General features: G+C 40.4%; 1 protein-coding gene across 1 annotated transcript; it reads right to left on the reverse strand.

Moving 5' to 3' along the window:
- Positions 1-187: 187 nt before the first annotated feature.
- Positions 188-27,889, reverse strand: cltb (clathrin, light chain B). Its single transcript, XM_072263775.1, has 5 exons — positions 27,640-27,889; positions 18,586-18,632; positions 17,372-17,489; positions 7,984-8,095; positions 188-1,767 (listed from the first exon to the last, which is right to left on the reverse strand). Exons 1-5 carry the CDS (start codon positions 27,827-27,829, stop codon positions 1,596-1,598), a joined length of 639 nt encoding a protein of 212 aa, XP_072119876.1. The 5' UTR covers positions 27,830-27,889; the 3' UTR covers positions 188-1,595.
- Positions 27,890-27,897: the final 8 nt, after the last annotated feature.

Below are 27,897 nucleotides of genomic sequence, written 5' to 3' on the forward strand. Positions count from 1 at the left end.
AAACCTTCAGCATTATATCCTTGCATCATAAGTCAAGCATATTGTGAACAGGAAATAGCCAACACAACATAGTTCATTTAAAATGTTTGGTGAAGATTTAAGTAGGGATTTTTTTTTTTATATAAAAACCTTTGTACAAAAAAATATTTTCATCTGCAGTAACTAGATCATTCAAAACAGCAGTAAGTTTCATTGGATAGATGTAGCCTTTATTTATTAATCCCAAACTAGACAGTACATCAAGTCCCTACCCCAATTTAATGTCTGTTTCCTCGCAGCATACAATGATCACCAAGGGATTTTGCTGATCCTGCAATCTTTCAACTCATGATAGCAGCCAGCTAATGAACATCCTGATCTTCAGATTGTTTGACAATCTCAATTGTAGGATCTTCCACAGAGGTAAGCTTGTACTGGGAAAAATATTACTTGGATAACACTTTTCACAAAACAATTTCTGATACAATTTCTTAAATTAAGCCTGGTCCCAAAATTCTGCAAACAGCAGAAAGACTCCTCCCACATACTACTCGCACCCATCAATACTAAGGAACCTTACATGATAACCCAAATTCCAAGGAAAATAGCTCTTAATTCCTTTTATCCAGGTAACAAAGTACTCCACATGCTTATCACTTTCAAGGAGTAGGTCTTTGGAAATAATTACATGGAATAATCTTTGATCTTTAACCTAAAAAATTGTGAAAGAGTTGCACATCTAAATGAAAAAGCAGAAATTAAAAACTAATCTAAAACTCAAGTAAAAGCTCAGTTATAACCCACAGAAAATATATTTGAAGAAGCCACTTCATCTTGGTAGCAAGAAATACATAAACCATCTGTAGTGAATGTAGAACAGAGAAGTCTAGGACATTTGTTTCATTAACCTCAGCAAGGCAGTTTTGAAATTAGTTAAGACAGACTTTGATTAAAGCAGACTCAAATTCTGTGTCATCCTCAGTAATCATACACAGTAGTATGATCTTTTCCATCAATACATTCAGTGCTTTAGCGCAGAAGTCCGGAAGATACAGAATCTCTAGAAAACTGTATTCCTGTCCACTCTCAACAAGAAAATTGCTAAAGGTTTTACACACAATACATTGAACATGTCCAACTACTTTTTCATCAATCTATAATAGAATGAGGCTAAAATCATTGTTCATTTGAATAAAAAGTGCAAGTTAATAATAGTATGAACAAACTTTGAATAAGTTTTAATATTTAACCTTTAATTCATAACAGTGTAGTCAACATGATTTTCTTAAACAGGGGCCAATAGATTGCACTCATAATTCATGCATAAATAATGTGATGCAGCACAAGGACAGTGTGGGGATATCAATAATTGAGAAAGTTAAACATTAATGAGAATCAGGAGTGTATGAGAGCAACCATTTTATCTGCTTGCCCAATAACCCAAGAAATTGGCAACAAACCACACGCAGTTCCAAAAATAATCAAACTCAGATTTTGCAATTTACACTGGTTTGGTCCAAACTGGAATGACTAACACCCATCCTTCTATTCTAATGGCCATCAATTTTGTAGGACACGATTAGAGTAACAGGAAAGCCCACACATGTCGCATTGGTCTAGCGGACTAATGGTGACTGCTTAAGTGATATCAGTACAGAACGCATACGCGATACATCCTTTGATTGCTTGCTGGTTTTGGGATTGAAATCACAAAGACGTGCTACTCGCTCCCATTCTGTTCCTGGTGTATCTTCTTCACAGTCCTGGACAAAGGCCTCTTCTGCAGCTCTGAAATGATAGCCAAAGGTGAGAATCCAGCACCATGTTTTTTGACAACAGAATTTAATTACTTAAATACTGGTGATGCAAATTTTAGCTACTGCCACTAACTATTCTACGAGTCTTTAATGGGGGTACAATTGCTTAGACAGGAGCAATAATACTTCACAGTACCCCAAGCAGCTATTCAACAGCAAGTTTAGACAAATTAACTAACTTGGAGCTTTGTGGCTGAGCTTACCATTAGTTTCTTTCCAACCCAATGCTTCACTGGATGTTGATGGGTTAGGGTATTCCCATTTTTTTACTGAAAAAGGTGGAGGCCATTTGCAATAATCCTATTAACTATCTAGAATAATCAGGTAAAGGATAGCATCCAGAATCTTGATGGCTGCATGTCTCAGAAAACTATAACATTTAGCCATAAAATAACTAACTTGCTCATCTTCTAATAAATCAATGAGCAGAATCCAGGGTTCTACCTTGTTTTACAGAGTCTTTGCTGATCCAATAAGCATGCTTTTAGCCTAGTCACTTTGCCTTGAGGATTTTTCTGTTCCAAAATATATGTGAATCAAGTCTATGAACACCTACATCTGGCTGTTTAAGATCACAATCTCTTAACTGCATTTCACCTGTTGCTATGCAAATTCATTGAAAGTGAATGAAAGAATGGCTGTAAAAGAGAAACAACTTGATGAAAAACATCTTTACAACCCAATGATGAATGAGAAAAATGTTGAATGCCTGAGTGATTGGTTACATGCAATTCTCAGAGATACAGCCAAACATACAAACTTGCCAAAATCCACAGTCCGAGTTTGAACTTTACTTCAAAGGTTGGTCCTACAGCAGTTAGAATAGACAAATTTTCATTTTTATCTTTTGTTTTACCAGAGAAAAGAATTTCCAGGGTATACATTCTGCTTCCTTGGATTGAATACTCATTTGGGTGACAAAGCTACCAATTTGGAAGATTAAACATTCAATTAGATTTCCAAACGAACAGAAATAAGTTAGAAAAGGCATACAGCAGAGTTCATAGCTCTGATTTAAAAGGTAACCAAGAGAACAAACAAATTCTGAAAGAAATTAGTCTTGTTACTCCAGAAAATCAAGGCCAAATATCCTTTACATTCATTACGATGATAAAGATCAACTTAGATGTGTCCAAAAACAGATTTATTAGAAGCAGAATTGCAGAAAAACAGAAACAAATCAGATGAAGTTTAAGACATCTCTTCACACAAACAGATCACTTAAATCTAACTTGCAATGTACTAACATGTAAGGAAATGAGATGAAATACAGACCCAAGTCAGATTTTTTTAAAAATATAGTATCTTCATAAATACTTAAAATTCAAAGCTTGACAGTCTGATTGTTGACAACAAAGTCAAATTGAACCAAATGTTTGACTAAATATAACCACTGGATGTTTCTTGGCTTTCACATGACCACAGCTTGTTTGGGAATGTCTGCATTGAGCAAATTCGGAGAAACATGAAGTTAGCAGATTTCATAAACAAAAAACTTTGCAGATGCTGGAACTGTTGAGCAACACACACAAAATGCTGGAGTAACTCAGCAAGTCAGGCAGCATCTATGGAGGGGAATAAACAGTCTACAGTTCAGGCCAAGATCCTTCATCAATACAGTAGCATAATACCATGCTTTACAGTACAGTGGCACAGTACTACACTTTACAGTATCAGTGACCCAGATTCAATTCCCATCGCTGTCTGTAAGGAGTTCATACTACCTGGGCTGCCTTCAGATACACCAATTTCCTCCCACAGTCCAAAAACATACTGGTTGGTAGATTATTATAAACTGTCCAGTGATTAGGCCAGGGTTAAAATCAGGGTTGCTGGGCAGCGCAACCAGAAGGGCTGGAAGGATACTATGCTGTATCTTAATAAATAAAAAAGGGGCAAAAGCCAGAATAAGGTGTGGGGAGGGAAGGAGTACAAGTGATAGCTAAACCAGATGAGGATGAAGGTGTGTGTATGAAAAAGGATGAAGAAAGAAGCTGAGAGGTGAGAGATGGAATAGGTGAAGGGCTGAAGGAGGAATCTGATAGGAGAGGATAGTGGACCATGGGGAAAGGGAAAGAGAGAGGAATCAAAGTGATGATGGGCAGGTGAGAAGAGAAGGGGTGAGAGAGGAACCAGAATGATGAATGGAAGAGAAGGAGAGGGGGAAGAATTTATCAGGAGAGAAAAATTGATGTTCATGCCAACAGATTGGACATTATCCAGATGGAATATGAGGTGTTGTAACTACAACCCAAGTATGGCCTCATCATGGCAGTAGAGGAGGCAACAGAGACATGTTAGAATGGGAAGTCAAATGAAAAATCGATGGTCACCAGGAGATCCTGCCTCGATAAGGGACTGCTTTGTTGAGCACCTCCACTCAGTCTATCGCAAAAGCTAGGATCATCTCCCAGCTTCTTACTTCATCCCCTCCCCCTCCCACCCACTTTCCCCCTCACCAGGTTTCACCTGTCACCTGCAAACTTGTACTCCTTTCCCTCCCCCACCTTCATATTCTGGTTTATGAAGGGTCTTAGTTTCTGGCTTGATGAAGGGTCTCAGCTCGTAATGTTGACTGTATATTCCCCTCCATAGATGCTGCCTGACTAGCTGAATTCCTCCTGTATTTTGTGTGTTATTAGATATCAATTTGCTTTCTCTTACAAAATAAATTCTATAAGGTTTAGTTATTTTTACAAGTTCTTAGTGTAGTAGACAATGTTTGTTTTATATTGTCATCATGGGACATTCCATTCTCTAGTCCAGAATAAAAAGCTCAAAAATGAATACTTTCCACTTGTGCACACATTGGACTTGCTGACTCATATCTTAATTCATCCTACAGTTAAAACACGATGCAATACAAGAGCATGCATTTTTCATAGATACTTTTAAATTTCAATGTCTTGAATAACCATGATCGACACTGCTAATAGAAAACCATACTATTAAAAAAAAATGCACCGTCAGTGGCGCTAACACTACACAAGCAGCAATTAAATCCTGTATTTCCACTAAATTATAAACATGTGAAATTCTGCAAATGCTGGAAATCCAAAGCAAGCACACACAAACTACTGGAGGAACACAGGTCAGGCAGTATCGATGGAAATGAGTAGTCGATGTTTCAGGCCAAGACACTAAAGAAAGGCCATGGCCGCTGCCTGACCCAAGTTCCTCCAGGAATTTATGTGTTCCTTTATGTCCACTTCTTACTTTTATTGTTCTGTATCACTCATTTAAAAGTTTGCACAATTTCATTCACCAACTTATTTATCATAGTTTTACTTGTGAATCTATAATCTTTATGTTATCCCTCAAACTTCATTTTACTGCTTCACAATTTTAAATACATCTACTCTAAAATTCCCAATTCTTAGTTCATATTTACTCAAAGCATGCCACTTATCTGGATTTCCAATCCCTCAATAACCTACCTATAGCAAGTGACCCCAACTGCTTAATGTCAAGGCTTTATATTGGAACTTAGTGCAAAAACAATGCCTAGAATTTATAATTACAATTGTCTGGAAGATTTGGGTTTTAATTTATGACAAGATTTTTTTTAAAAAACAGCAAGAAAACACAAGTTCGTTGTGGATGTGAAATGAAAGTAAATAAAATCAACGCTTTGATCAACATTAAAAGAATTGCTCTCATTACATGTATTGAATCGAGGAAGCAATGCAATGAAGTTGAAACAGGTATGGAACAAGCAATCTACAACTAATACTAAATGCAACAGAAGACATGTGCTCTTAAAACTACTGTCCAAGTTTTAATGTCACAAGCATTCCAAATGAGGAGAATGTTTGTGAACAGCTAACATTTTGTCTTGTAGCTTGTACAGTACCTCCAGGACCCCATCCTGATGCAGGGTCTTGAACCAAGATGCCAATTATCCCTTTGCATCCAGAGATGCTGCGTTACCTGTTGAGTTCCTCCAGCAGTTTTATAACCCAATTTGAACCAAATTCACATATATTGCTGTTATGGCCTATGCTGAACACAAGAAGAAATTAGCTAGTATCCATTAATAACGAATCAATATAAAATATGGACGTGTTTGATCAGTTACATATAGGTTCAATGATATTGGTAAATTAGCTCCAACACATTGTCTAGTCTCACCTGAACAGCTGCTTAAGGCTCTGGTAGGGGAAAGGGCGCAGTGATTATTAGTCAAAGATAGGAAACGTCTTAACATCTTCCACTCAAAGTTACAAGTTACAATGCTACAGAGTAATCAGATTGCTAAATAAATTACTAATTTGGTTGTCAAATATTGATTGGCCCGGTGTTCTAATCTAAAGATCAGACATTATAAAATAGTCCCAAGGCACTAACCTTAACTCAAGATTTGAAATTGCATATGTAAATATTCTGAAAAGGTGTTCTACAGCTAATGTGCAATTAAAAAGAAAATAGCCAACATACACGTAGCCTATCACATCAGCGAAGGACTGTTTGTAGAAAGCTTCATCAGCGATCCTAGTGCACATGCATGTTAGTCCAGAAAGTGAACCAGCAGATCAACAGCAAAGGGAGCACAGAAGTTGCAAAAGGTAGGTGCAGAAAAAGGGATAAAAAGAGGAAGGACAGTGTTAATATTTTTAGTAATTATTTTACCTTTGCCTGGAATAAAGCTAGGAAAATAGTAGAAATTTTCCATTGCAAACCTGCAGTGGAAAAGTACTGTTGGGGCAATCTAATTCTGGCAATCCAAAGCAAATCTAATTTTACAATAGTCACATGTATGGACTTGATTTTCATTGAAATGAATCACTATCCTGAATGGTCATACTTTAACATTCAAATTTCTGCATTCCAAAGCTATAAGCATGTCTTTTAACTGTGAGATTCCAAATAAAAATGTTATACATTTTCCCCAATACTAGTACATTTAGTAATCCCATCACAAAAAAAACATTTCTGCATACTGCAGTAAACAATTGCAATAAGGACAGCAAAATCTGATTCTGGGGAATCAAATTCCTTCAAAACTTGTTTCAATTTCTCATAATTAAAGATGAATATCGTTCCTGAACCCATCTGACATATACTTAATTAAATCCCCTGCCTGAAGTGTTTATGTCAAAAATCACGCAGTGCATTCTACACTGCGATTTGCTGCTTTTTAAAAAAAAACTCTCAATCACTCATTCTTTTCTTCACTTCAGAAAGCTGCCCTTTAGTTACCAACCCTTCTGCCAACAGAATTGCACTGCCCTTTGGGAGAACAATTCCATTTAATTTAGTCCACTCCCAACCTCAACAAGCAAACTATCTGCAGCTTTCAAATACTCCAAAGTCTCAACATTCATAAAGTAGGGTGCCCAAAATTGAAGCTTAACCAGTACTTTCTTTGCATTTCATGCCTTCTCTTAAACTTTGTATAAATTTTTAGTCTTAGTGGTGTCATCTACAGTGGTTTATGCATTTCAGTTTACAAATATCTAAGAAAGTTAATCAAACCAAATTTAACAGAATAAACAAGTTCAAAAAGAATTATTAGAAATCCAGTTGCTAAAGATCATGCATAATATTCAATTACACTCAAGTACTTAGTGCATTAGGCATTTTAAGTTGACTTGCAAAGTGCAAGACTTAAGATTAGTTTTTTTAATTATATGTTATGGCTCGTTATAAAAAAAGATATGATTTTACACTCAGGAGATATCAACTGTTCCTCAGCAATTGCCACTTGCTTTGGTGAATGAATTCTCACCAAAACAAATGGGTTTGATCACACTGTAAACAGGAGAAATTTAAATTGATTTGTTTAAAGCACATCATTGTATGAAAAAAGAAATCTAAGAAAATTAAAACCATAGTTCAAATGCTTCCCTCCCTGACATAACCAGTGATAGGAAGAGCAAGCTAAGTGTGTGGTGTATGGAAATAGTTTGTAGCATCTTAATTCAACATTGGATCCCTCACACAATCCAGTTAAACACAGAATGCTTTACCCCAACCCTATTCAATCACAAAATTATACAACCAGATTTCTCTTTACTGCAATGTTTTCCTTAAAGTTATACAATCATAAAATGATTAACTAATAACTTTACAATGCTCTTGTGAATTTAAAATTATTGAGCATTCTAAAGCTCTCCATAACAGCAAACACAAGATTTCCACAATTTAGGACTTATGGTCAAGAGATAAACTTCAATCATTGTCATACCTGTTATTTTTCTTGATTTTCTCCAATTGCTCATTCTGCCGAATATACCACTCTTCCAGTTCCTTTTTTGCCTTCTCTTTCCATTCCATTTCTGCTTTTCGAGAAGCAGCATCTGATAAAGAAATGATTTAGTTACAGACTTGATAAAGCTACAAATACTTGAAAAGCCAATGCGTTACACTTGCTCAAACGTCAAATTTTCTTAGGTTTCATTTTGTTACTTTAGTAGGGAGTCCGATTTTTATGAGATCCACGAAAAGATGGCAAATTAAAAATGCTCTGTAGGACTGCAAAGGACCAATGAGTTATGTTAACTGCAGAATGTAAGGTCGATTTAGCACACAGTTACTTGTATAATAAATACTTCAACTCAAATTGATTGAGAAGTTTACCTAAAATGCCAAATTAGCAGAGTGATTCACAAAAAGAAAAATATCTAGACCACGGAAAGATAGCAAGTAGTAATTATTTATCAAATAGAGTACAGAAGGATTTCAGCAAGTTTTTGACAGAAATGGGACAATAAGATCAATAACTATGCTAAGACTGCATTGTTTGAAGTATAAAGACTGAACAGAGATCATTAGAGATGAATAGAGGAGGTCTAGATTACGTTGGTAAAGCAAGTTGAAAGAACAGGAGGAAAGAAAGAAATATTCTGGAGCAATGGGATAGAATTCATTACTTGGAAAAGCAGAGGCAGAAGCACATTTACTGAATGCTTACACAAAAAGCAGGTCCAGAACTTGCGAAGTTACCGAATGTGTGTTAGAAATCAGCAATTCATTTTTGGCTGCCAGGGACACGAATTGATTGGCAGCTTGTGAACAGTCAATGCAAAATGAATTTTGCCATGTTCCAAATAGGTTTCACTTTGAGACAAACCCAAGATGGCAACCAACATGCATGAGCAGGACAGCCTACTGCAAACGAAGCTTAAAGTGAAATACCTGATCATTCAATGAATCTTATATAATGACTTGATATAATTAACCAATTTCCCCCAGGATCAATAAAGTATGACTATGACTATTGAATACTTCCAGAGCACTTCATATAGCGATTAGAAACTGGCTTAGTTACATTCAAGACTCAGTTCTCATAAGTCAAGCACTCTATGTGGTCAAGCCTAAATCATAGCTAACTAAGATTTGAATATTGGAAGCAACATTTAGATAAAATTGTTAATGATTTACCCACATTCGTTGGCCCTCACCTGACTTTACCCATCACATTCTAAACATAGAAAACCTACAGCACAATACAGGCCCTTCGGCCTACAAGTTGTGCCGAACATGTCCTTACTTGAGAAATTACCTAGGGTTACCCATAGCCCTCTATTTTTCTGAGCTCCAGATACCTGTCCAAGAGTCTCTTAAGAGACCCTATCGTATCCGTCTCCACCACCGTCGCCAGCAGCTGATTCTACACACTCACCACTCTGTGTAAAAAAACTTACTCCTGACATCTCCTCTGTACCTACTTCCAAGTGCCTTAAAACTGTGCCCTCTCATGCTATCCATTTCTGCCCTGGGAAAAAGCCTCTGACTATCCACATGATCAATGCCTCTCATCATCTTATACACCTCTATCAGGTCACCTCTCATCCTCCATCACTCCAAGGAGAAAAGGTCGAGTTCACTCAACGTATTCTCATAGGGCATGCTCCCCAATCCAGGCAGCATCCGTGTAAATCTCCTCTGCACCCTTTCTATGGTTTCCACATCCTTGCTGTAGTGAGGTGACCAGAACTGAGCACAGTACTCCAAGTGGGGTCTGACCAGGGTTCTATATAGCTGCAACATTACCTCTTGGCTCCTAAACTCAATCCCACAATTGATGAAGGCCAATGCACTATGCTTTCTTAACCACAGAATCAACCTGCACAACAGCCTTGAACATCTATGGACTGGGACACCAAGATCCTTCTGATCCTCCACACTGCCAAGAGTCTTACCATCAATACTATATTTTGCCATCATATTTGACCTACCAAAATGAACCACTTCACAGTTATCTAGGTTGAACTCCAACTGCCACTTCTCAGCCCTGTTTTGCGTCCTATCAATGTCCCGTTGTAACCTCTGACAGCCCTCCACACTATCAACACCCCCAACCTTTGTGTCATCAGCAAATTTACTAACCCATCCCTTCAATTCTTCATCCAGGTCATTTATAAAAATCACAAAGAGCAGAGGTCCCAGAACAGATCCCTGAGGCACACCACTGCTGACCCAACCTCCATGCAGAATATGACCTGTCTACAACCACACTTTGCATTCTGTGGGCAAACACGAGGAATTCTGCAGATGCTGAAAATTCAAGCAACACACAAAGTTGCTGGTGAACGCAGCAGGCCAGGCAGCATCTCTAGGAAGAGGTACAGTCAACGTTTTAGGCCAAGACCGTTCGTCAGGACTAACTGAAAGAAGAGCTAGTAAGAGATTTGAAAGTGGGAGGGGGAGGGGGAGATCCAAAATGATAGGAGAAGACAGGACGGGGAGGGATGGAGCCAAGAGCTGGACAGTTGATTGACAAAAGGGATATGAGAGGATCATGGGACAGGAGGCCCAGGGAGAAAGAAAGGTGGGGGGGGGGGGACCTCAGAGGATGGGCAAGGGGTATAGTGAGAGGGACAGAGAGGGAAAGAATGTTTGTATATAAATAAATAACGGATAGGGTACGAGGGGAGGTGGGGCATTAGCGGAAGTTTGACAAGTCAATGTTCATGCCGTCAGGTTGGAGGCTACCCAGACGGAATTATAAGGTGTTGTTCCTCCAAACGGAGTGTGGCTTATCTTTACAGTAGAGGAGGCCGTGGACAGTCACATCAGAATGGGAATGGGATGTGGAATTAAAATGTGTGGCTACTGGGAGATCGTGCTTTCTCTGGCGGACAGAGTGCAGGGCAAGCCAGTTCTGGATCCACAAAGCAATTTCCCCTTGGATCCCATGCCTCCTTACTTTCTCAATAAGCCTTGCATCTACCTTGTCAAATGCCTTGCTGAAATCCATAAACACTACATCTACTGCTGTACCATCAATGTGTTTAGTCACATCCTCAAAAAAAAAATTCAATCAGGCTCGTAAGGCATGACCTGCCTTGGACAAAGCTATGCTGACTATCCCTAATCATATTATGCCTCTCCAAATGTTCATAAATCCCGCCTCTCAGGATATTCAACATCAACTTACCAACCACTGAAGTAAGACTCACTGGTGTATAATTTCCTGGGCTATCTCTACTCTCTTTCTTGAATAATGGAACAACATCCACAACCCTCCAATTCTCCGGAACCTCTCCCATCCCCATTGATGATGCAAAGAACATTGCCAGAGGCTCAGCAATATCCTCCTTCGCCTCCCACAGTAGCCTGGGGTACATCTCCTACCACAATGAAGACTAAGATCCGGCTGGAGGATGCTGACTCTACTCTTCAACACCAATTCCAGCACACAGACTGGAGCGTGTTTGCTGCCCATGCCAACACAGACTCTCAGATTAACATTGACTTATATACCAACTCTGTCCTTGAGCACATCAACAAGTGTGTAGATAGAGTGACATCACAAAAACAAGCAAGTTTTCCCCAATCAGAAACCATGGATGAAAAGAGAAGTTCACTTCCTGCTCAAAGCCAGAGATTCAGGTCTTCAGGTCTGGAGACCGGGAGACTTGCAGCTCAGCCAGGGCCAACCTGAGGAGGGGAATCTCTCAGGCTAAGTACATATACAAAACAGAGGATCGAGGAGCATTTCAACTCCTTGGACCCCCGGTGCATGTGGCATGGCATACAGGGCATTAGACTTCAAACCACCTAGTACTGTGCCCCTTTCCAGCTCTGCTTCCCTCCCTGATGAGCTCAATTACCTCTATGCTCACTTTGACCATGAGAACAAGGAGATCACCCTCAAAGCCAATCTCCCACCTGGTGAACTGCCTCTCTCACTTTCCACCTCCGATGTTTCCGCCACCCTGAGCAGGGTGAATGTACAGAAGGCAGCTGGTCCGGATGGAATACCTGGCCGTGTGCTCAGAGTCTGTGCAGGGCAGTTGGCCGGGGCCTTCACAGACATTTTTAATCTGTCCCTGGCCCAGGCAGTTGTCCCCACAAGCTTCAAGATCGCCACCATCGTGCCAGTGCCGAAGCATTCCACTGCCATGGGCCTGAATGACTTCCGCCCAGTTGCACTCACCCCCATCATTGCAAGGTGCTTTGAGAGACTGGTTCTATCACACCTGAAATCCTGTCTGCCCACTACCCTGGACCCCCAGCAATTTGCCGATCGCACCAACAGGTCAGAGGACACCATCTCCACGGCACTTCACTCTGCCCTGACCCACCTGGACAGCCCCAACTCTTACATCAGAATGCTGTTCATTGACTTTAGTTTGGCATTCAATACTGTGATCCCCTCCAAGCTGATCGCCAAACTTCATCAGCTTGGTACCAGCTCATCCCTCTGCAATTGGCCCTTGGACTTTCTGATTAACAGACCCCAATCAATTAAGTTAGACAACCTCTCCTCCTCCACTCTCACCCTGAACACCGGCATGCCTCAATGCGTTCCTGTACATGATTCTAACTCTATAATCAAGTTCGCAGACGACACCACAGCGGTTGGCCTGATCAAGAGGGAATGACGAGACGGCCTACAGGGATGAGGTCCAGCACCTGGCCACATGGTGTGCCGACAACAACCTGGCCCTTAACACCCAGAAGACCAACAATATCATTGTGGACTCCAGGCATCCTAGCAGCCACACTCTGGTCCCCACCTCCATCAACAGAGCTGTAATGGAGCATGTATCAAGCTTCAAATTCCTTGGTGTCCACATTTCCGAGGATCTCACCAGGTCCCTGAACTCCTCCATCCTGATCAACAAGGCACAACAGTGCCTTTATTTCCTGCGGAGCATGAAGAAAGCTTACCTCTGTCCCAGGATTCTGACGGACTTTTACCGCTGTACCATTGAGAGCATACTCACCGACTGCATCTCAGTGTGGTATGGCAATTGTCCCGTATCAGACCGCAAAGCACTCCAGCATGTGGTGAAAATTGCCCAGCGGATTATCGGCACCCAATTGCCCACCATTGAGAACATCTACCATAAACTCTGCCTGGGCAGGGCGAAAAACATTATCAAGGACGCATCTCATCCTAACCATGGACTTGTTACTCTCCTCCCATCCAGTAGGTGCTACAGGAGCTCACATCACAGCACGAAGCAGTATTGCACCTATTTTGTACTGTCTCAGTACTTTTATATTTGTGTGCTGCACTTTCCATTTGCAGTTATTTTGTAAATAACACTATTCTTTGCATTTCTGATCAGATGCTAACTGCATTTCATTGCCTTTGTATCTGTACTCCGCACAATGAATCTAATCTAACCCGGTCCCAGTGACTTATCCAACTTGATGCTTTCCAAAAACTCCTGCACATCTTCTTTCTTAATATCTACATGCTCAAGCTTTTCAGTCCACTGTAAGTCATCCCTACAATCGCCAAGATCCTTTTCCTCCATGAATACTGAAGCAAAGTACTCATTAAGTACCTCTGCTATCTCCTCCGGTTCCATACACACTATTGGTCCTATTCTCTCACGTCTTATCGTCTTGCTCTTCACATACTAGAATGCCTTGGGGTTTTCCTTAATCCTGTCTGCCAAGGTCTTCTCATGGCCCATTCTGGCTCTCCTAATTTCTTTCTTTAACTCCTTCCTGTTAGCCTTATAATCTTCTAGCTCTCTATCATTACCTAGCTTTTCGAACCTTTCGTAAGCTCTTTTCTTAACTAGATTTACAGGTCTTTGTACACCACGGTTTCTGTACCCTACCATCCTTTCCCTGTCTCACTGGAACATACCTAGGTAGAACTCCATGCAGATATCCCCTGAACATTTGCCACATTTCTTCTGTACATTTCACCAAGACTATCTGTTTCCAAGTTATGCTTCCAAGTTCCTGCCTGATAGCCTCACATTTCCCCTTACTCCAATTAAACGCCTTCCTAACTTGTCTGTTCCTACCCCTCTCCAATGCTATGGGTAAAGGAGATAGAGTTGCGATCACTATCTCCAAAATGCTCTCCCACTGTGAGATCTGACACTTGACCAGATTCATTTCCCAATACCAGATCAAGTACAGCTTCTCCTCTTGTAGGCTTATCTACATATTGTGTCAAGAAACCTTCTTAACACACCTAACAAACTCCACCCCATCTAAACCTCTCCCTCTAGGAACATGCCAATCGATATTTGGGAAATTAAAGTCTCCGACCACGACCACCCTGTTGTTATTACACCTTTCCAGAATCCATCTCCCTATCTGCACCTTGATGTCCCTGTTATTATTAAGTGGTCTATAAAAAACACCCAGTAGAATTATTAACCCCTTCCTGTTCTTAACTTCCAACCACAGAGACTCCTTAGACAATCTCTCCATGTCTTCCTCCTTTTCTATGGCCGTGACACTACCTCTGATCAACAGTGCCATGCCCCCACCTCTTTTGCCTCCCTCCCTGTCCTTTCCGAAAGATCTAAAGCCTGGCACTCAAAATAACCATTCCTGTGACTGAGCCATCCAAGTCTCTGTAATGGCCACAACATCATAGCTTCAAGTACTGATCCACACTGTAAGCTCATCTGCTCTGTTTATAATACTCCTTGCATTAAAATAGACACATCTCAAACCATCAGTCTGAGCGCATCCCTTCTCTATCACCTGCCTATCCTCCCTCTCACACTGTCTCCAAGCTTTCTCTATTTGTGAGCCAACTGCCTCTTCCTCCGTCTCTTCAGTTTGATTCCCAGCACCCAGCAATCCTAGCTTGTACTTCTTCCCCTCTACCACATTTATTCTGACTTCTTCCCCCTTCCTTTCCAATTCTGAAAGGGCTCGGCCTAAAATGTCAATTGTACTCTTTTCCATAGATGACTGACCTGCCAAGTTCCTCCAGCATTTTGTTTGTTACTGTAAGTGATTTAGCCAAGTACACTAAGCTTGTGCAAACAACCGAAACAAAGGGCAAAGTGTCTTGTGCAATCATCTACGGTGCTTTGTAAAAGTATTCAGTCCACAACCCCTTGTTCACATAAATGAGTATTAGAACCAGGGATTTTTGATCAATTAGCTGAGAATTTATTTGTGAATTACATGCTCACTCCTCTTCCACCCCCCCCCCACACAAAGCAGAGAAAATTGTAAAGCATGAAAAATTAAAAATTCAAAAACTGATGCCAGCAGTATTCATTCCCCCACCCCCCCACCCCCAGTACTTAATTCAACCACTTCTCGCAGCTATTACAGCGTTGTCTTTTTGGATAAGTCACTATTAGTTTTGCACAACATGATAGAGCAAGGTTTGTCCATTCCTCCTTGGTGGTGGACAGCAATCAGAATCAGGTTTATTGTCACCGGCATGAGATGTGAAACTCGCTAACTTAGCAGCAGCAGTTCAATGGAATACATAATATAGAAGAGAACAAAATAATAAAATAAAAATAATAAGTAAATCAATTACAGTATGCATATATTGAACAGATTTTAAAAATGTGCAAAAAAACAGAAATACCATATATTAAAAAAGTGAGGTAGTGTCCAAGGGTTCAATGTCCATTTAGGAATCGGATGGCAGAGGGGAAGGAGCTGTTTCTGAATCGCTGAGTGTGTGCCTTCAGGATTCTGTACTTCCTACCTGATGTAAGTGAGAAAAGGGCATGCCCTGGGTGCTGGAGTTCCTTAATGGATGCTGCCTTTCTGAGACACTGCTCCTTGAAGATGTCCTTGGTACTTTGTAGGCTAGTACCCAAGGTGGACCTGACTTGATTTACAACCTTCTGCAGTTTCTTTTGGTCCTGTGCAGTAGCCCTCCGCCCCCCCCCCCAATTCCAGACAATGATGCAGTCTGTCAGAATGCTTTCCACAGTACATCTTAGAAGTTTGAGTGTATTTGTTGACATGCCAAATCTCTTCAAACTCCTAATAAGGTATAGCCACTGTTTTGCCTTCTTTATAACTACATCAATTGTTGGGACCAGGTTAGATCCTCAAATCTTGACACCCAGGAACTTGAAACTGCTCACTTTCTCCACTTCTGATCCCTTTAGGAGGACTGGTAAGTGTATCTAGAGGTCTTGCCAGAGATGTTAGATTGGGTTAAGGTCAGCACTATGACTGGCCACTTAGGACATCAGTTTTCTTCATTTGAAACCACTCCGTGGTTGCTTTGGTAGTGTGCTTTGGATCGTTGTCCTGCTGAAAGACAAACTTCCTCCCAAAGTTAAGCTTTCTGGCAGAGGCTAGCAAGTCCTTATCTAGGATCTCTGTGTTTAGTAGCATTCATCTTCCCATCATTCCAGTCTCTGCTACTGAAAAAGCATTCCCTTAGCATGTTGCTACCTCCACTATACTTTACGGTAGGGATGGTGTTAGTTGGCTGTATTTGATTTACGCGACACATACTGCGTGTTGAGGCCAAAAAGTTCCACTTCAGTCTCATCTGACTACAAGACCTTCTTGCACATTTTTACAGTATCTTCAAAGTGACACTTTGCGAAGTCTTTATAAGCAAGGAAATGTTTTTTTTTTTTAAAACCAGGGCTTCTTCCTTGCCACTCTTCAATAAAGAACCTCTTTGTGCAAGGGTGGAACATGATCTTCATCTTCAGTTGCAGCTACTGACTTCTGGAGTTCACTCAGTTTCTGTTGACATCACAGTAGCTTCTCTTATAAGTGCCATTCTTTTCCAGCCACTAAGTTTAGAGGGGTGGCCTGACCTAGGGAGTGTGACTCTGGTTTCATTTTTTCCCCCCTTTCTTTTATTTTTACAATGGACTGCACAGAGCTCAGAGGCATGTTCAATGCCTTTGAGATAATCTTGTACCCTTCCCCAGATTTGTTCTTCTCTATTATCATTTTACTGACTAGTCTTGAATAGTCTTTTGTCTTCATTTTGGCTTGGTTTGTCACGAATGGGGTGGGGGGGGGGATATTGACAGGTTTTGGAATATTTATTTTGATTTGACATGATGCCCAATGTTTTGTAGATTAGCTCACAGCAAATCACAACTCAATATATTTTAAATTTAGAAAAATGAGACAGTAAAATGTGAAAATAGTTGTGGGGCCTGAATTCTTTTTCAAGGCACTGTAACTTAACAGACAAGTGCTCTCCTGTGTGTACAGAAATTTCTCTTCCATTGAAACATTCCATAAAAAGTAATACTTTAAGTACAAGATTCTCATTATAAAGTATTGATCCTCCACTTGGACAAATGTAGAAAACAAACTGATGCTTTTAGTTGCACAGGATTAGTTCACATATTCATTTGAGGTAAAGCATTTGGTTTTCAAGTTTACTAACATGCATACAAGGTACTTACCAAGATTTTCGAGACGGGTTATCTGTTCTTCTCTCCACTTTCGAATGCTTTCTGGTTCCTGACTCAAGCGATCTGCCCGAGCTATTGCTGCATAACTGTCATTTGGACCATTTGATTCCTGTAATAGCAGATTACACAAGTACAACTCAATTTCTATTGATGAGCCTGCTTAAGTGTACAATATGGTCAATTATGCCAAGTGTTTCATCGTTAGATTAAGCTTAAGTATGATCAGTACCCAGAGCATTTTGATAGGGGCAAGCAAAGTTTTTATTTTCTTCATTGGTGTTTAATGAGTTTCCTCCACTAAATTATAATTCACCATATACTACACCACTAAGTCTGAGGCATGAAAATACCAAAACCACTACTGTTAAGTGATTTGTGACATCACTATCCAATGATTTGTCACATCACTATCACTTCAGAAAAGTTCAAGGTTATATTATTGATTTTTAAATTAACTTGCAAACAACATTCAGATCAAGCTTGTTGCCCACTCTTCCCATGTTTTATGGCAAATCAGGTATCAGGATTATTATTGTCTTGCGACATGAAAATTGTTTTGTAGCAGCAGTATAGTGCAAAATAATTCCTGTTCATTAAAGTGCAGAGTACTTCCCTGTTCAGTTAAAAAAAAACATTTTAACCAAATTTCTAATTGTTTCTGCTTTCAGGCAAAGCTTTGGGAGCCACACTGAAAAATCTTGCTCTGAAAAGCAAGCTTCACAATTGGAACAGAATTTACACAAGATTCAAAAATCTCAGCAGGGAAGCCCTGGTTCACTTCAAATCATTACAGTTCAATAAGGCCCATACCCTGGAATCCAATGTAATTGTCTTAATTTTGCAAACAGTGCTGACCCATAGTGCTATATTAGCATGTTTTAAATCACCCAGTATCCATTCATACTCCCAAGACTGCATAGCATCAAGACTTCAATTGCATAATTCCCTTCACAGTGATAGAGGTAGTAAAACCCCCCGCTATAAAATGCTGCCAAACTGTTGCCAAATCACTTTAAAGTTCATCCAAAATTAGAACACACTGAAATAATTCAAATAAAAAACACGCGTCAGGTATTAAAAAGGAAAAGGATTAAATTACTTGAACAAACTTCTATTCAAATGAATGCAGGCACTATTTCTGCACATCTACAAAGGCTGTTGAGCAGATTATGCACACTGAAATTACTGCAATTTTCCATACTAACCTGGTATACGTCTCCATTAACTGCAGCTAATTCTTCTTTAAAACCATCTGTGGGGACAAAAAAAAAGTCTTGATCATTAAGTATTACATTGCATCTTCAACATTTATGATTTGACCTGATTAGGCAAGTCTCAATCTTTTTCTGCCTTGTTTGTGTTGCATTTTAAGTTCATACCATTCAATTTCAGTGAATGTGCCAACATAATTAGAGTGCAAGCATCCTTGTCACTGATTTACACAAGTATAGACATGTATGACAGAAACAGTCTGTCAGACACTGTTCTACTGTAAAATCCCTGCCCAACAGATTCCAGCCAGTATTGACCAAAATATTTCAATGCTCATTTGCAAATTAAACTTATGCAAATTAAAATCTTAGAATATACATAAGCAAGCTTTTGTCTCTCCTGCAGAAGCAAGCAGTCTACAATAAAATAGAATTCTGAAATCAGGATGATTTTTGATGTTTTGCACTGAGCAATCAAATACAAATAGCAAGAGGAAACAACCCCAGGACACAATTCAAATTGATGCAATATACACCTCGTGTCATCAAGATGTCCTATAAATTATTTAAGACATAGAGCTACATTTCATTCTGAGGTCATAACATGTACAAGTGTAAGGTTTGACAGCATTTTGACCTTTGCTAGTTCTTTCATACATTTTACCATGTATGTCCTTATTTCCCCAGCTTCTATGACACTGTCGAAATCAAGGATGTCAGCAGTATCTGAATAAAGTATGAACAGTCAGTCTGTTGGCAAAAACCTTTCGGCTCCAGAGGTATTGTTCATGTTAGATAAATTAATGTCTTGGCTTATTGTCGGATATTTAAGAATATTCATTTTAGGGAGTATTTTGTCTTGGAAGAAATATGCCCAAACTAAGTAAAGAGTACTTGAGAAAGTCAAATTTGAATAAGAAATAACATTAATCCAAAGTGTATTTGTCATGAATATATTCATGATTCAGCTCTCATGGGTCTCTGGAGTTCCAGTGATTCATAAGCCTCAAAAGACACCTTTCTAAATGCAGTTCCTGAATTTTGGATGAAGTTTACAAACATGGGGTGTAAAACTAGAGAAGCACAAGATTTTGATGAAAGAAGTAAACATGATTAAAAATATTCAAAAAGAAGAGGGCCTGAAACCAAAGATTCACTCTGAAAGATGCAGACATTTTACTTTGACAAAAGCTCAGCCAACACAAGGCACAGAATATATTTGTAAAAGACTCAGGTTTGTAATGTTTTGCCATAGATAGAAGCATTAACTTTAAATGTTTAATATAATTCAATAGCTTTGATATCAAAACAGGCAGTTTGACCATCATTGACAGACAGCAGGTGAAGCCAAAACATAAACAAACATTTGGAAGACAGCAAAACTGCCTGCCCTCCTGTACTTCATGGGATTGGGTGGAGGGTGGGATGATGGAACAGGAAGCACCCAAATTTCTGCTCAATATTCCCCAATATAAAGCCTTACCAATGTCAGTAGAGGGCAAGCATAATATTACTTGTTCATGCTAGACAGTGCAAGGTCAGAAACTGAAGAGTGAAATGTATGCCGAACCTTCTGAAGGACGTGTGGAAGATTATACAGACCAACTCCTACAGACGCTTTTGATATACATGGGAGTTTAGTAAAGACAGGACAGGTTAAGAAAGTGGTTTATAAACATACATGACCTTAATATTAATAACAAAGTCATGAACAAAAAAAGTTTCACTACAACTGAATTATTGAATCCTGCTTGAGATAATACTTCTAAAATGTAAAAGCTTACAATCTAAATGAGAAATTAGGTCACCAAAAGTGATCAAAAACAGAGCTGGAAAAATTTAGATCAGGCAGTATCTTTTGAAAGAACCACTAATGCTTCAGATATGGAACAGTCAAAAAAAAAAAAACAAGGTTAACGGTTTCTCTTCCACTGATGTTACCCGACCTGAGTTGTCCCAGCACTTTTTAAATTCAGGATTTCCAGCATGTGAAATTTTGTTGATTGTCTAGCAAGTAAATCCAGTTAAGGCTTTAATTATATGGATATACAGGAAAAACTGTTTAATTTTCTTGAAGCCAAGGATATAGATCCAAGAGGCACTCACACATGGTATAGGCCAAGGGTGGCAAACCTTTTGAGAGCAAGCACCTAAATCAACAAAAATTCTCTTATCAGGTCATAAATTTGAGCAGAAATCATTCATTAATGAATTAACAATAATTATGGATGTTAAGGAAAAAGGATGAGTTCTGTTGCTTATTTATGTGTATTCACTGTTTTACTATTAATAAAAAGTAAATCAGACTGAAATTAAGCATTTTAGAAAACCTATCCAAAATTTTAATATTAATCTTTTTTCTAAATTGAAAATTAACATACAAATGCTGGCAGAGCTCAGCAGGTTAGACAGCATCAATGGAAATGAATAAGCAGACAATGTTTTGGGCCGAGACACTTTATCAGAACTGGAAAGGAAAGGGGAAGAAGTCAAATAAAGCTGTCGGGGAGAAAGGAGCACCAGCTAGAAAGTGGTAGTTTTCAGTACTGAGAAAATAATCACCACAGATACTGCCTGACCTTCTGAAATCCTCCAGCATTTTGTGTTTCTTTGGATTTCTAACATCTGCAGACTCTCTTGTGTACGTGAAGCCAGATAGGTGGGGAAGGGATAATGAAGCTAGAAGTTGGGAGGTGATGTGAAAAAGGCTAGAGAAAAAGGAATCTGATAGGACAGCAGAGTGCATGGGAAAAGGGAAGGAGGGAAACGGGGGAGGTGAAAGGTAGGGGCAAGAGGCCAGAGTAGGGAAAAGAAGAGTGAAGGGATTTAAAAAAAAAAAATTGATAGATGTTAGAGAGGTCGATAATCATGTCATCAGGTTGGAGGCCACCAAGACAGAACAAAGTGTTACTCCTCTAATCAAGATTGGCCTCATTGTGGCAAGAGGAGACCATGGCCCAACAAGTTGGAATGGCAATGGAGATATGAAATAAATTATCAGGCACTGGACCAGTCCTTAAGAGTTGGTGGGGAAGGAAAGATGCAATCAATGGCTGGGTCCCATTGAAGATGGTAGAAATTGCGATCTCAACAACTTTCAGTTTCCTGGTCCTAAATCCCTCATTTTCACCATGGATGTCTTGTACCTGTATACTTCTATTTCCTGGCCCCCCACCCCATCAAGGAGGACTCAAAGCTCTCCACTTCTTTCCTAACAATAGACCCAATCAGTTCCCCTCCACCTGGGAAGGAACCGGTCCTCACCCTCAACAATTTCTTTTGGCTCCTTCCACTTTATGTCCTCCATTTTCTGGACATCCAAGCTCACCCCATCTTCCTGTCAGGGATAGAGTTCCTCTTGACCTTACCTACCATCCTATGACCCTCCACATCCAATATATCATTCTCCGCAACCTCAGCCGTCTTCAATGTGACCCCACGACCAAATACCTTTACCCCTACCCCTCTCTGCTTTCCACAGGGATAGCTCTCCAGGATTCCTTTGTCCACTTGACCCTCCCCACTAATTTCCCTCCAGACACTTGTCCCTACAAGCAGAAGCAGAATCTTCTTCCTCACCTCCAGCCAGGGTCCCAAATAGTCATTCCAGGTGAGGCAACACCTCACTTGCGAATCTGTTGGGGTCATCTATTGCAAGCAGTCTGGCCTTCTCAATGTTGCCAAGACCCAACGTAGAGTGGGGGACCACTTGGTTGAGCACCTCAGCTCCAGCCACAAAAAGTGGAATTTCCAGTAGCCAATCATTTGAATTCCTGTCCCCATTCCAATATGTCAGTCCTTTGCCTTCTCTTCTATCATGATGAGGCTACTCTCAGGTTGGACAAGCAACACCTCATTCCTTCCAGGCAGTCTCCAAGTTGATGGCATGAACATTGATTGCTCCAACTTCTGGTAACTTTATCCTCTCCCCCTTCCCACTTTATTCTGCTACTCTTACCTTTTGCCTCTTCTCACTTGCCCATCATCTCCTCCTTCACCATCTCCCATGGTCAACATTCCCTTCCTATCAGATTCTTTCTCCGGCCCTTTACTTCATCCACTCATCACCTCCCAGCTTCTTTCTTCATCCCCCACCCCCTATCCACCCAGCTTCACCTATCACCTTCCTGCTTGTCCTCCTTCCTCTTCCATCTCCCCTCCTCCTCCCTCCACCCCACAACTTCTTATTCTGGCTTCTTCACCATTCCTTTCATGTCCTGATGAAGGGTCTTGGTCCAAAATGTCAACTGTTTATTCATTTCCATTGATGCTGCCTGATCTGCTGAGCTCCACCAGCATTGTGTTGCTCTGGATTTCCAGATCTTGTGGGTTTAATGAAAAATAAGATTGCCAAGTAGAATTATTATGACCATTTACTATACAAATACTGATTTGTGCACTAGATAGGCAAGAATTTCAAACCTTATCATGCAACACCACCTATTCTAGCAACTGTCTAGCTGGCACTAAGCTAGATTTTGCTGTGAAAACTTCTCACCACCCTTGTGTCGTTAAAATTCATTTGCTTCTTCATCTGGCAGTAAAGATAATAATTTGGCATCTTATTATGGACGGGATTTAAAGAATTTAAGGGTGGCACTGAACGCCATGTGCCAACAAAATTTTTGCCCGCTTTATAGGTTTGCCACCTTTAGAAATGCCATTGGCTGATGAGAACCAAGGATCATGAAAAGGAAGGCCATTGCCTTGAGAAGAATGACAGCAGATCCACGGTTAAAGATTGCAGAGAGCTGCAGAAAGGATTTGGGGGACCCTCATGCCAAAGCACATTAGTTAGTGTAAAGGTGTAACAGGTTAATGGGATTGCTGGCTTTCAGAATTAGAGTAGCTGTACTAGAACTAAATACAGTGCTAGAAGCCCACATTCTCTCTCTAAACTATCTACATCCTTCCTATAATGAGGTGACTAAAATTGAACAGAATACCAAGTCTGGCGTAACGAGGATTTTTATTTTTAAGAGCTGCAACATTACTTTGCAATTCTTGAACTCAATCCCCTAATGAAGGGAACACACCATACGACTTCCCAACAACCCTATCAACTTGCACAACTTTGAAGGATCTATGGATGTGGACCTCAAGGTCCCACCGTTCCTTTATGCTGCTAATACTATAATTAACCCAGTATGCTGCCTTCAAACTCGTCCTTTCAAAAGAAAATCACCTGCTACTTTTCCCAGGTTGAACTCCAGCTGCTCCATTGGATCCAGTCAATGTCCCATTGTAACCTATGACAACCTTCTACACTATCCACAACACCACCAACCTTAGTGCCATCTGCAAACTTACCAACCCACCCTTCCAGTTCCTCGGCAAAAGTCATTTATAAAAACCACAAAAAACAGATCACTGCAGACCACCACCAGGCGCAGACCACCACCAGGCGCAGACCTCCAGGCAGAATATGCTCCATCTACTACCACCCTCTACCTTCTGTGGCAAGCCAATTCTGAATTACAAAGCCACGTTTCCCTGGATCCCAGGCCTCCTGACTTTCTGAATGAGCCTAACATGGGAAACCTTGTCAAATGCCTTACTAAAATCCATTTTTATGATATCCACTGCACTACCTTCAATGTAGTTTGTCACATCCTCAGAGAACTCAATCAAGCTGTGAGACATGACCCGCCTCTCACAAAGCCATGCTGACTATCCCTAATCAGACTATACCGTCTCTAAGAAACTTCCCCAATAATTTTCCCACCACTGAATATACACTAACCTATAATACCCAGTTATCCCTACTCCCTTTCTTCAAAGGAATAACATGTACTACCCTTCAAGTTTAACTGTCATTCAACCATACATGAATACCCATGAATACAGCAAAATGAAACAGTGTTCTTCCAGAACAAAATTGCAAAACAGTACCAACAATCATACACAGCACAAGGCACATATAGCACATACAAGATAGCAATAAACATACATACACACAAAAGTGTTGGTGGCAAGACCAAGCCAACAGCACACTGTAGGAGAATGCAATCAACTTGTCTTCCGCAGAACACTGGAGAGCAACACCGACCAGCATGGATGCTGCACCACACCGCCTCAGGCATAATCTTTCCTGGACTGCTGCAACAGATGATATCATGGCATGAGGCCGAATCCACACAGCTTCCCCGTCTCTCCACTAAACCAGTTAACCACACTTGTAGCATTCCACATTACCAGTGTTCAACAGGGTCTTGTGATCACAAGAAAAACAGAAACAATCACTCTAAGACTGCACACCGCCTTCATGCACTGACTCTGACGCCGCTCTAAGGCGGCCAGCAACACAGTCCACACCAAGTTCAGCTCCTCCACCAAACAACTCCTCGCTGATGGAACAGACGTGCAGTACTCGAAGTTCTTAATATCGAGTAGAGTCTTGCAATTGTAAAAAAGATGCTTAAAAAAGACAACACCCTTGGTTGGCCCTGTAGAGGCTGCTGCATCTGCGTGCACCGCTATCTTACCCAGTACTACTCCAACGGCCAGTGAGGATGCATGGCTATCTCATCACTTGCTTCCCACACTAACCTGAGGTATATCCCACCCTGGCCCTGGGGAACTTATCTACTCTAATTTTTTTTGATATCTATCCTAAGATAACATTAACAAAGGTAGATTCATCTGCAGTACCAAGTGCTGAAGAACATAAAGGGAAACTGCAAGGTAACATGGAAAGTACAAACGATTGGCTATAAGTGGATTGATTTTACATTGAACCATAACAAACTCCACTAGCCAAATTGCCTTTCTCATGCAGTAACCACTTACTATTTGCAACAACTTCAATACTTGTCCGTATGGTCTTGAAGGTCCTCAATTGCCTAATCAGGCAGATGAAAAGGGACTTAGATAAGGTATTACACACATTTTAAGTTCTATTACACATATCATTTGACAAAATTGGGAATCCATCTTATGATGTTATCCCCATGAGACTGCACGTCAGGTGAAACAAGAGGGAGGCAGAACAAGAGGGCAAAAGAGTGAAAACAGCCCTTCACTGTGGTAACAGTTTATAGTTCCAATTTGACAAGGATGAGAAATTGTTAGGTTTATTGTAACACCAGCAGTGAATCACTTTAGGAAAATACACTATTTAATATACTGTACTTTGCTGGTAAGCTGTACCAAGTTCAGGGCACAAAGCCTAAACATTAAAACAGTCTCAAGCTAGAGTGTTAATTGCTTGTTCAGCAAACTGAAAATTTAACCTTCCCAGTTTCAAGCTGAACAGAACATTAGAATATAAACAATCTGTATCAGCATGATCCTCAATGTACAAACCAGAATGCAAAAACGATGCTAAAACAAAAGACACTAAATCAGAATTTAAGGCCAGCTTTTATTTAGCATTTCTTTTAAGTGCTGTGGGGAGGGTTGGAGAGTAAAGGGGACAGTGCTTGGAAGCAGGAGCACATGACTAGGTGTCCCCTTTCTGTTCAATTAAGCATTTTGAACAGTGTCATAGGCCAACCACTCCTTGCTATACAATCAAGAAGGAGCACACTAATGCAGTGTCAAGGTTAGTTCAGTGAAATATCTAGAGTAGAAGATGAAGGAAAGCATGGAAGTAAGTGCCAAAGTTAATGATTATTTCTTGGCAAAACAATAGAACATTTAGCTTATCCTATTGGTAAGTAAGCACTAGGATAAATTAAAATTCACGAGCTCGGGCTTTCTTTTACTGCATACTCAACTTTTCAAAAAAAAAATTAAATGTCAAACCAGACTTAATAGGAAGAAGCTTAGAACAGTGAAACCAATTCTGTTATTGATAGTTACTATAGCTGAATTTGTCTTTCCTGACTGCCTTACTGACTAAATGCACGAAGAGCAGAATCAAATATCACTGTGATGATTGTATGCTCTAGTATCAATTGTTTGGCGACAATAAAGTATAATAATCTGCCCTCAGTGTAGAATTATACATCTTGCTCAGTCTGTACTGTGACAACTGATTTAAACCAGTGGAAGGGCAACAAATTACAGTGGTGCACCAATTGGACAGTTAAATACAGTTTTCCTATGACTACTGAGTTACCCTGCACACAAATAAATAATGTCAATCTTCATCCTTCATATAACAGTTGAACAGGATTATTGGAATATGGAAGCAATCAACTATATTGAGCAAAGATACAAACATTTCAATATTAAACAGGCAAATTTACTATTAGTGCATCCCATGTATAATGTGGCCCAGAACTCCGTATCAAAACATCACATGAAAAATGTCTAGGGATTTGAAACTCACCTGTTTAAAGGTTCGAGATATTAATATTGGTGACAGAATACAAACACAGATCCAATAATATTTATAACAATAAATGTGATTATATTTATCATGCAACTTATTAAAACGGTGAATTAGCCTCTCAGCACGGTAGGGTTCAGTGTACAACTGAACCCAAAATTCAGGGACAATATATACCGGAGGTCACAAATCCATACAAAGAAATGCACTTCAAATGAAAACATTAAAAAAACTAATCGAAGTACCACATTAGCAAAAACATTCAAAAATCGGCGCGGAAAAGACTTAATCTACAGCTTTAATATCAGCACATTCCGTAGCAGTTCTCGAAACAGTACGCGGGAAACACGGTAACACTAGCTGTTCTTCCAGCTGCTCAATGACAGATTAACAATACGAAATTTCTCTCTAGCGACGCCAAAGCGGAAAGTAAAGAAGGCGACACAGGAACACAAGCTCCTTTACGGAGCAAGCAATGTCATCTCGAACCGATGACGCTGCGATATTCAATGCTATTGACCGCTACTTACAAATCACCGAGAAGCCGAAGTCGATCTCAATAATACAAGGCTTACTTGCCGACTGAGACAGGAGTTTTTAACAGGACTCAGGCAACAACACTATCCAATGATACCTAATATAAATGGCAACAGCTAAACATGTCACGTCGGGGAAGGACCAGCGAAACAAGGTGCAACTATCCAGAACAAGGCTGGAACATGAGTCGCGGCAGTGCCCCAACTCCCCCGCAGGCCCTCCCGCGCCCCACTCACCTCCGACATCGTCCGAATGCGGCTGCAAGGCCGACGGCACTTCGCCTCCGTCCAAGATACTGAACCCTTCGTCATTCTCGATGCCGGCGATCTCGCTTTCCTGCTGCGCAAGGAAGGCGGCGGCCGGGTCCTCTTCGGCGCTGCCTGTAGTACCGTTGTCGGAAGAAAAGAAACCAAAGTCCTCAGCCATCTTCAGCGGGCGCCTGACACTGTACGAAACCGGAAGCAAGCCACGACACACCGGAAGACACTCCAGAT

This window comes from Mobula birostris, chromosome 7 (genome assembly GCF_030028105.1).
Source record: "Mobula birostris isolate sMobBir1 chromosome 7, sMobBir1.hap1, whole genome shotgun sequence".
NCBI lineage: Eukaryota > Metazoa > Chordata > Chondrichthyes > Myliobatiformes > Myliobatidae > Mobula > Mobula birostris.